At 48.5% G+C, this 10,251-nt stretch overlaps 1 protein-coding gene across 1 annotated transcript in view; it reads right to left on the reverse strand.

Annotated features, from left to right (window-relative positions):
- NID1 (nidogen 1) overlaps positions 1–10,251 on the reverse strand; it is a 49,865-nt gene that overhangs the window by 17,303 nt on the left and 22,311 nt on the right. Inside the window, exons 9-11 of the mRNA XM_023520820.1 lie at positions 8,266–8,391; positions 5,257–5,406; positions 4,135–4,257 (exon numbers count right to left, since the gene is read on the reverse strand). Of these exons, the coding sequence (XP_023376588.1) occupies positions 4,135–4,257; positions 5,257–5,406; positions 8,266–8,391 (399 nt within the window). The remainder of the gene's footprint in view (positions 1–4,134; positions 4,258–5,256; positions 5,407–8,265; positions 8,392–10,251) is intronic.

The following is a 10,251-nucleotide window of genomic DNA, read 5'->3' on the forward strand; positions in this document are numbered from 1 at the left end:
ACCGCATTAACAGATCCCGTGTGGCCGGAGGACTGCGTCCGGGTCTGAGCCTCAGGTCCAGCCCACTGCGCCTCAACTGCACCTGGGAAGGTAAAGCACTTACTTCTAAAAGATGATTACACAGTCCCATTTGTTTATTCTTTCGTTTCCCTTGCCCGAGGAGATATATCAGAAAAAAATGTTACTAATAGCAAAATCAGGGAGTTTATTGTCTATGTTTTCTTCTAGAAGGTGTATGGTTTCAGGTCTTACGTTTAAGTCCTTAATCCATTTTGAGTTTATTCTTGAATATGGTGTAAGAAGGTGGTCCAGTTTCATTTTTTTGCATGTTACCTGTCCAGTTTTCCCAACACCATTTGTTGAAGAGGACTGTCTTTACCGCATTGTACATTCTTGCCTCCTTTGTCTTGGATTAAATGACCATATGGGCGTGGATGTATTTCTGGGCTCTCTATTCTGTTCCCTTGATCTGTGTGTTTGTTTTTATGCCAGTATCATGCTGTTTTGATTACTGTAGCCTTGTAGTATAGTTTGATATCAGGTAGTGTGATACCTCCTACTTTGTTCTTCTTTCTCAAGATTGCCGTGGCTATTCGGGATCTTTCACGGTTCCATAGAAATTTTTGGATTATCTGTTCTAGTTCTCTGAAAAATGCCATTGGTATTTTGATAGGAATTGCACTGAATCTATAGATTGCTTTGGGTAGTATGGCCATTTCAACGATGTTAATTCTTCCTACCCATGAACACAGTATATGCTTCCATTTCTTTGTGTCTTCTTTAATTTCTTTCCTCAATGACTTATAATTTTCCAAGAACAGGCCTTTTATCTCCTAGGTTAATTTGATTCCTAGATATTTTGTTGTTTTTGATGCAACTGTAAATGGGATTGTTTCTTAATTTCTGATAGTACATAATTGGCGTATAAAAATACAACCAAATTCTGAATATTAATTTTGTATCCCGTTACTTTATTGAATTCGTTTATCAGTTCTAACAGTTTTTTGATGGAATCTTTAGGGTTCTCTATCTATTGTATCATGGCATCTACAAATAATGGCAGTTTTACTTCTTCCTTTCCAATTTCGATGCCTTTTATTTTTCTTTCTTGTCTGATTGCTGTAGCTAGGGCTTCCAATACTATGTTGAACTGAAGGGGTGAAATTGGGCATCTTTGTCTTGTTCCTGATCTTAAGGAAAACACTTTTAGCCTTTCCCCACTGAATGTGATGTTAGCTGTAGCTTTGTCATATCTGGCCTTTATCATGTTGAGGTAAATTCCCTCTATTTCCACTTTGCTGAGTTTTTTATCATAAATGTATGCTAGAATTCGTCGAATGCTGTTCTGCATCTATTGATATGATCATATGCTTTTTACTTTTCAACTTGTTAATGTGGTATGTCACATTAATTGATTTGCAGATGTTAAACCAACCTTGTGTCCCAGGAATATATCCAACTCGATCATGGTGTACGATATTTCTAAAGTACTGCTGAATTCGGTTTGCTAATATTTTGTTGAGAGGTTTGCATTTATGTTCATCAGGAATATTGGCCTATAGTTTTCTTTTTCTGTAATGTCTTTGTCTGTTTTTGGAGTCAGGGTAATGGTGGCCTTGTAAAAAGAATTGGGGAGTCTTCCCTCCTCTTGAATTTTTTGCAATACTTTGAGAAGGATAGGTATTAATTCTTTTTTGAATGTTTGGTAAAATTCACCTATGAAGCCACCCGGTCCAGGACTTTTGCTTTTTAGAAGTTTTTTGATTGTTGATTCGATTTCACTGGTACTAAGCAGTCGGTTCAGATATTCTGTTTCTCCTTCACTCAGTTTTTGTACAACAAAGGAATCGGGGATCGTTTCATAAACTATAGAAGCGTCTAACCAATGTACTACAAACTGGAAACTAATAATAAAATAAAATTAAGATGAAAAAGAAACCACCAAGAAAATGAAACAAAAACCTACTGATGAGAGAAGATATTCATCTATGATACATTTGATAAGAGATTGATATCTAAAATTTAAAAAGAACTCATATACCTCAATGACAACAACAACAACAAAAATCCAATTAAAAAATGGGCAGAAGACCTGCATAGGTATTTCTCCAAAGAGGAACATACAGATGCCCAATAGACATATGAAAAGATGCTCAAGGTCACTAATCATCAGAGAAACACAAATTCACACCACAATGAGATATCACCTCACACCTGTCAGAATGACTATCATCAATAAATCAACAAACAACAAGTGCTGGTGAGGATGTGGAGAAAAGGGAACCCCCATGCACCGCTGGTGGGATTGCAAAATGGTACAGCCACTATGGAACCTCCACTTTGGAGGTTCCTGGAAAAAATGAAAAATAGAACTACCTTTTGACTCAGTAATTGCGCTTCTGGGTATTTACTCGAAAAAACACAAAACACTAATTTGTAAGGTCTGTGCACCCCTATGTTCACGGCAGCACTATTCACAGTAGCCAAGATATGGAAGCACCCTAAATGCCCATCAATAGGCGATTCGATTAAAGAAGTTACGGTTCATATGTACAATGGAATATTACTCAGCCCTAAAAAAACTGAAACCCTGCCATTTGCAATGATGTGGATGGACCTAGAGGGTTTTAGGCTGAGTGAAATAAGCCATATAGAGAAAAGAGAAATACCATATGATTTCACTTATATGCAGAATCTAAGGAACAAAAGGACCAAACTAAACAAAAATAGACTCACAGATACAGAGGACAATCTGGATACTGCCAGAGGGGAGGCGGGGCGGGGGGCTGGGTGGAAAAGGTGACGGGATGACGAAGTGCGACTTAGTTACAAAACTGTCACGGCGACGCGGAGCACAGCGCAGGGCATATGGTCGACAGCACTGTAATGGCTGCGCGTAGAGCAGACGGGCGCTAAGTAACCGGGGGACCACCGCGTAAACTACGTGAGTGTCTAACCAATGCACTGTACACCTGAAATGAACGCAAATAAAAAATATTTAAAAGACAGTTATGAACAGCACATGAAAGAGCACAGGTTAAGCACGAGCGCACAGTAGGTTCTACACAAATGACAGCCCGTTAAACGTATTCATTCAACGGCGTTCGTTGGGTGCCTCCCGAGTTCCGATACTGACCACGGGCTACCACGGCCGTTCTCGTCCAACGAGATGCCACTCAAGTCTCAGGTCAGCGAGCAACTTTAGAAGCTGCACAGTCCAGGTATCACAGGTCATATGGACAGCTCTGTGGAGGCCCCAGCCCGCATCTTCCAAACTGGTGGCCCTTCCCCCCGGCCCCCAGCCCCGGTCTAGCTCTATTCCCCATGACTCCTAGGAATCAGCGATGGTTAATTCGATGTGTCCACTTGACTGGGCAAGCGGGTGCCCAGATATCTGGTCGAACATCTTTTGGGGCGTTTTGAATGAATTTAATCTTTAACGCCATAGATTGAGTACACCAGGCTGCCCTCCCTGAAGGGGGTGGGCCTCATCCAATCAGATGAGTGGGAAGCCAGAACAGAGCAAAAGTTTGACCCTTCCCCGAGTAAGAGAAAACCCTTCCTGCCTGATGACCCCCAAACTGCTTCAGACTCAAATGAAAACACTGGCTTTTCCTGGCTCTTGAGCCTGCCGGAGTTCAGGATGCAACTGCACCGTCAGCTCTCCTGGGCCTCCGGCTTACGGACCGCAGAGCTGGCGACTTTCCAGCCTCTATGATCGCGTGAGCCAATTTCTTACAATATTATATATATACACAATATATACTACACACGCACACACGCGCATGCGCACACGTGCACACACACACACACACACACCACCTCTGCCCGCCTTGTCAGTTCTCCCTCTCTGGAGAGCCCTGGCTAAAACAGACACGTTGTCACCCTGCACTGCTTGCTCAAGTGACCGGGATGACCAGACTCCAGGCTGCCAGCACAGCTGTGGTCCGTGTGGCACGCCCCGGAGTTGTGTAGTGCACGGGCTGCATGGCTGTACGTCAGCTGTGCTCTGACCTCCGACCTCGACGACCCTCGGGACTCTCCATGGAGCTTCGCCCCTCCCCACCTCACCTTCCCTCCCAGGGCCATGTCGTCAGTGCTCCCAGAGCTGGCACTGGCCCACCCACAGCTTACCTCCAGGCACGCAGCGAAAGCCATCGCCCTGGTAACCAGGTTTGCACTGGCACGTGAAGGAGCCCGGAGTGTTATAGCAGAAGGCATCGGGGTGACATCGGCTTGGCTGGCATTCGTCCACATCTGCAAAACAGCACCCAGGGACAGTGAGATTCCTTCTGGAATTCATGGTTCACACACTATTTTAAGCCACTTGCTCAACTCTATAAGGCCCTATTTCTGACCCGGGCACGATGATTTAGAATTCATTCAACATTAATTATCAAAACACTAACTTCCCAATTTCTATCTTGGGCATTTACTAATGTGTTTCATTTTGATAACATTTTCGTGAAAAATCGAGCTTGCAAAGATAAAAAGGGAGGATTCTTTTGCACTATAAAATGATCCTTCGTCATAAATGAGAGCTTCAAAAATGTCTGAGAGTTTGCAGTCAGACTAACTGCTCGACAGGAAAACCTCAGACACCAGAGAAAATTCACATATTCAGTAATAAAAAACAGCCTCTCAGAAATTATAATCTACCTTAGACAATTTGGGGCTTTTCAGAAATACTCTATGGTATGACGTTTGGTAATTTTGCAAACCAAGGGACCGGGGTATTGTGTTTACAACTGTCTACTTAAAATTATCTCTAGAACACCCTGGCAGCCAAGATGGACTCACCTCTGAAAGGTCTGAAAGAATTCTACGGAGTCATTTATTCTCTGACTCTGTGCTCATTGGTTCAATAAAGGGATTTCCCTTTATTGAAAACCATCACGCGGATGGTTAGAGCCGGCCAGGTGAACAACTATACGTATCTTATTAAACAGATGGCTGGACGAAGGCAAGGATGATTTGACTTTTCGTGAAAGACCATCTCAGGGTGTCTAATTGTTGCCTGAATGAGAAAGTTACATGGAACAAAACAGTCAGAGGAAGCCAAGTGTCTTCCCCATGAGAACAGCCTCCAAAAGAAAACGCACACTTCAAACTACTAGACAGAGACAAAATGCAGACAAAATTTACCTACAGAGTTGAGAGAATAACTTCGAAACTCAGAGTGAATCAGTAATTAGCGTAAGTACCACCTAGGGAGTTTTTTCAGGTTACACGGAGAATAATCGGAGCCACACGCACCTTGGCAGGCCCGGCCGTCCCCAGAGAAGCCTGGCAAACAGGAGCAGGTGTAGGAGGAGCCCCCCGTGTAGACACACCGGGCCCGCTGGGGAATGTCGCAGTCGTGCAGGCCCGTCGTGCAGTGGTCGATGGGGCGCTGGTCCACGATCGCTTCAAACACAAGGTGGACACACGTGTGAAGAGTCCCCTGAGCAGCTCCAGTGCCCTCCGAGCTCCCTCCACGCCAGCAGTTTAGTCCGCTCCTGGGACGGCGCTGACACCCCAGACCTCCGGGCACCTCCTCGGCTTCACCCCCTGCTCCCCACTGGGCTGGTGTCCCCATCTCTCCTCCTGTTTCTTCCCGCCTGGACACCATGGACAGTCACTCAGCCTGGCTTCCAACCTGTCTCACGCCAGGTTCTGTCTCAGCCACTGTCCCCACCAGGCCCCACGCCCGACTTGCCCTGGAGGAGGAACGTCGCGGGCGCACACGCCTCCTGGGGCAGCTCTGCCGGCGGAGCGTCGGGAGCTAAGGATCTGAGACTTCTGCGTGGTACCTTTAACCCCGACCCACTGAGCAGATGGAACAGTCACTACAAATGCAGAAGCCGAGGTCACCCATTCCTCACCAGTGACGGAGAAATGCCCTTTGGGTGCAGTGAGCAGGTACGGTGGAAAGGCTATGGGCCTCTGGGGCGGGCGGTCCTGGGTCTCTGCCAGGCACATGTGTCCACCACATGGCTCTAGGCAAGTCCCACAAGTCTCGGAGTCTTAGTTCTTCCTCTGTGGAATGGGAATGACTTCCGGCACGCCGAGCACAGGGCGGCCCGGCAGATGGGACTACTGTTTTCTATGGGTCCTGGTGACAGAACTTGTGAAATGAAGGCTCAGGAAGGGGGGAGTGACATGGAGGTGAGCCGACAACACCACCTGTGCTCTTGCCTCAGGATGAGGGTCAAGGGCTGAGCTCCGGGAGTGACTTCCAATGGCTGGTTGAGGTACTCCGGGGCTTCCCGGGCACCATTTAGCTTTTGGTTTTAAAGCCCTGTCCCTCGCAAGGTCACAACAGAAACTTTCCTTCCCTCTGAGGAGGCCTCGATGCCTGGATGACCCCAGAGGCAAGAGGACACCCTTGGATCCTTCCAAGACTAATCTAGTTGATCGGGCCTCCGGTGCTTCGAGGACGAGCGAGCTAAGCACTGTTGGGGGCAGGTGAAGAAGGGGCACCCCTCAAAGGACTGTGCCAAATGAAAGGCTGACCAGGGTGGTCCAGAGCGGCCTCCCCCCACCCCCAACCTCCCCTCCAGGATACGGTCGGTCCTAATAAAGATCTCCAGGAGCGGAGAAGCCAACCACCAAGTTAGCCAGTGGGGAGCCTGGGCTACATGTTGGGGTGTGTTTAGGCAGGCTCGGTTTGACCCAGGGAGGAGTGACCGAAAGGGACGAAGCGCCCAGCGGATGGAACACGCAGGGTCTACAGGCGGGGAAGGGGCGGGAAGCCTCACGGTACCCGGTCCTGGTGGAACTTTAGGGTCTTCGGGCACTTTTCACACCTGTTTCTGAGCAATGGGGTCTCAACAAAAATCTTACTCAGAATCTGTTATATAGAAAAACAGAAGTCTGGAGGACAAGAGCCCACGGCTTCCTTAAAGCCTCCTCGGCAGCTCCAAGGTCTCCTGGGACACAGTAAACCTGTGATCTAGCCTGGTCGCCCCATTTCATAGGTGAGGAACAGAGACCCAGAGAGGTTAATTGTCTTCCTCAAAACCAAATGCCTACGAGTAGACATCTGTACCTCCAGTGAGGGTGGATGTCAGGAATGGCTGGATCCAGAACCCCAGGACTGTGTGCTTTGCCACCCAAACGGTAAAAGATCACTACCCAAGTCTGAGCCCAAATGTAATGTAAATGGTGCTGCCAGGAAAAATAAACTTCTGAATCTGCTTAATCTCAAAGAGCAGAAAAGGAAATCAGGCCCCAAACATAGAAATTGTTGCTCTCTATTTTAAAAAAATAAAAGGAGTAACTTTCGCAGAGCTGAAATCTCAACTCTGTGCAAAGAAAACTGGCCTCTCTCAATTCACAGCTGTTTGGGTCATTCTCAAAATATGAGAACTGCCTGTTCCCTCCCGCCCCCAGGACTCTGCCTCACCCTGTGACCTCGGTGGCCTCGTCCAAGCTTCCAGATGGAGCAAACAAAGCACTAGGGTTTACTAAAAAGCAAGGAAGGGCAAGGAGATGCGTCGCTCAGGCAGCAAAAGAGAAATCTGTTTTAAATTGGGAAGAAACGTTAGGTTCAGATGGCGCATTCAGCACACTGCCCTCCAGACTGAAAATCTCTAAGAATCTTTGAACTGAAAATTCTTGCAACCAACAGGTCAAAGTGCAGCAGTAGGGAAAAGTGGAAAAATTCAAACAATCTGGCTCTTTGTGGCTGGCCCACCATCATCATCACCAAAATCGTCATCAACCTAAATCATAATTGGCCTAATTAACACCCTCGACTCACCTACTTCAATAAGCCTAAGTTATGTTACTACTTGTGGCCTGTAAAATTAAAATCCATGGGTAGAATGACCCAAAATGGAATTTTAGATGTAAATCGGAAAGAATTCAATCCAAGGCACGTAACGACACAAGTGCCTATGAGGCGACGATCCTTCCACGTGAATCCCGAGTCCACTAATTTAAGGAGAAATGACTCTAATTGTTTGAATAGCTGTTATAGGAACAACGGAAAGAATTAAAAGGAATTTTGTAAGAAGGGAATGTAACACGCAGCTTGCGGCAGGCCAGGTGACGGAGTCACCAGTGCAGACGGTAACAGCGCTCATTCCTGGGGCACATGACACCCCAGGGAGCTGGGGGGGAGGGGCAAAGCTGGATTCAGCCTCATAGACCGCGGCTGCCCAACTCCAGAACCCGGCACCTTCCGCCTGGGTCAGGATGCTTACGAGCAAGGCCTTTGACGCAGGCGCTAACATACGGCACGTGGATGAAGATCCTGAGCGCCCCGCGGGCCTAACTTACCCACACACGTCCCCGCCTCTGAAAACCGGTAGCCCTGCACACACTCGCAGCGGAAGGTCCCTGGCAGGTTATTGCAGACGGCGTGGCTCCCACACGCCGAGGGCTGTTCTGAGCATTCGTCGATATCTACAGCGAGTGTTTGAAAAAGAAGACTTGTTTTAAACCTCTTCATACATCACTAGGTGTAATACAATAAAAAGACCTAAACCCAGACCAAAACCCGAACCAAATGGCATTTTGGAAAATACGCTGGGATGAGTGTTTCTGTGAAATGTTTCAGACACAAGCTTTCGGACGAGAGGGGGCTCCAGGCACAGCCGGATGGTGACAGAACGAAGCCCCTCCCGAGGCGGCCGCTTCCACACCTCCCCGGGCCGGGCTGGGGCGGGGGTCCACCGAGCGTGGACCACACAGTGCCGGCCACCAGCTGCTGCTCCAACAACTCGACAGGAAAAGGCCGTTCCGGCCCCGCGGTCTCTCTCCGCAGCCCAGAGGACGTCCCGGCACAGCTGTCTGTCTGGACGTCGTGTGCAGCCTGCAGGGCCCCACGGCTCCGGCTCGCCTGCCAAAGCAGACTAGCACGGAGCACATTTTCAGTCCAAGGCCAGAGCAAAACCACGAGAGCTCGTCCAAGCTCCATGCCCCCTGGGAAGCTTACGGGAAGGGAGGCTGCGTGTCCCTCACGCCCTCTGTCTGGAAAAGCACTGGCAGAACGGGCCTGGCGACCGTGGGACGGTGGCCCCCAGCACGACCTCCGCCTACACAGACGACCCAAGCAGGGCGCCACCTTTTCCTTACAGCAAGAGCCCAGCAATTCCCCACGAACATCCCTCGGTCCTTGCAGCTCAGACGTTCTCCCTAACGTCTAATTTATATCTTCCCTCCCACGAAATGAGGCCAAGACTTTAACCCTTTCTTTAGTGGAAATTGTGACTTGGTGATAACTGTGCCTCATAAGACATCACAACATGTGCTTGAAGATTATTGTTCTTACTACTTAACGTCGGTTCAACCTCTTCTCTGGGAAGAGATTTCCTTTCATATGTCATACCCTAACCCAATCGGAAAATCCTGGATTATTCTTGTAATTACCGCTTCCCTTTTGACTTTTTTCAGAGTGGCTGCTTTCCACATACTTTCAACAACTCTAAGTTTCTCCCATGTAGCCCTTTTCATAAAGGCCCACCTCTTCAAGAAGAGTCTCATGACCGATTAAACACCTGTGCATCCCCAAAATTACTCAGTGAGAGATCATCCAACTCTCTCTACAAACGCCCAACGGAGAAATGCATGGAGGCCGTTCTGCGAGGCACCGGATCTCCGTGATTCAACGGGAAGTTCTCCCCAAATTCCCGTGGAGGGTCACTCTGCAGCGCCTGACCGCCGCCGGCTTTGCGAATGTCACCTACCATACATCAACACCGTGCACGCACACTCACAAAGGCCCATCCTCACCCTCCCCTAGGGCCCTATCCAGGCCAAAACAACACGGCAAGTGACCTGCTTAACGCAATTCCCTACCAACGGCTTGTCTCACTGCATTAACACTTTGAGGCACATTCTAGTGACCCCGAACAAAACATGGCCTGACTGGGAGTATATCCGCATTCCACAGTGCTAATCCGCCAGAATAAGGACCAACCACAGGACAAAAGCAAGCCCACACATGACCGCCTGTCTTCCTGGGCGAGGTCATCAGAGTGTTTTCTGTGACAGCAGCGGGTTATATCACGCGTGGCTGGTCGTGCCTTGAGAAGTGAAGCAAACGCTCCCACGACGACCGGCTCAGGCACCGAGAGTGGGATCGGCCAGAGGCTGGGGTTTGGTGGCAGCAGGTTGGGGTGCCTGCGTGCTTTACTAACATTCAGTTGGCTTAGGAAGTCGAAGCGGGGCTCCATAAAGACTCGGGAGATATATGCTTACGCTGAGAAACGAGGGGCCCCGCTCCTGAGGGGTGTCCGTCTCCTTCTCCACGGCCCTGGGGAA

The sequence above is a fragment of the Pteropus vampyrus genome, unplaced genomic scaffold (genome assembly GCF_000151845.1).
Source record: "Pteropus vampyrus isolate Shadow unplaced genomic scaffold, Pvam_2.0 Scaffold279, whole genome shotgun sequence".
In the NCBI taxonomy this organism is placed as follows: Eukaryota; Metazoa; Chordata; class Mammalia; order Chiroptera; family Pteropodidae; genus Pteropus; species Pteropus vampyrus.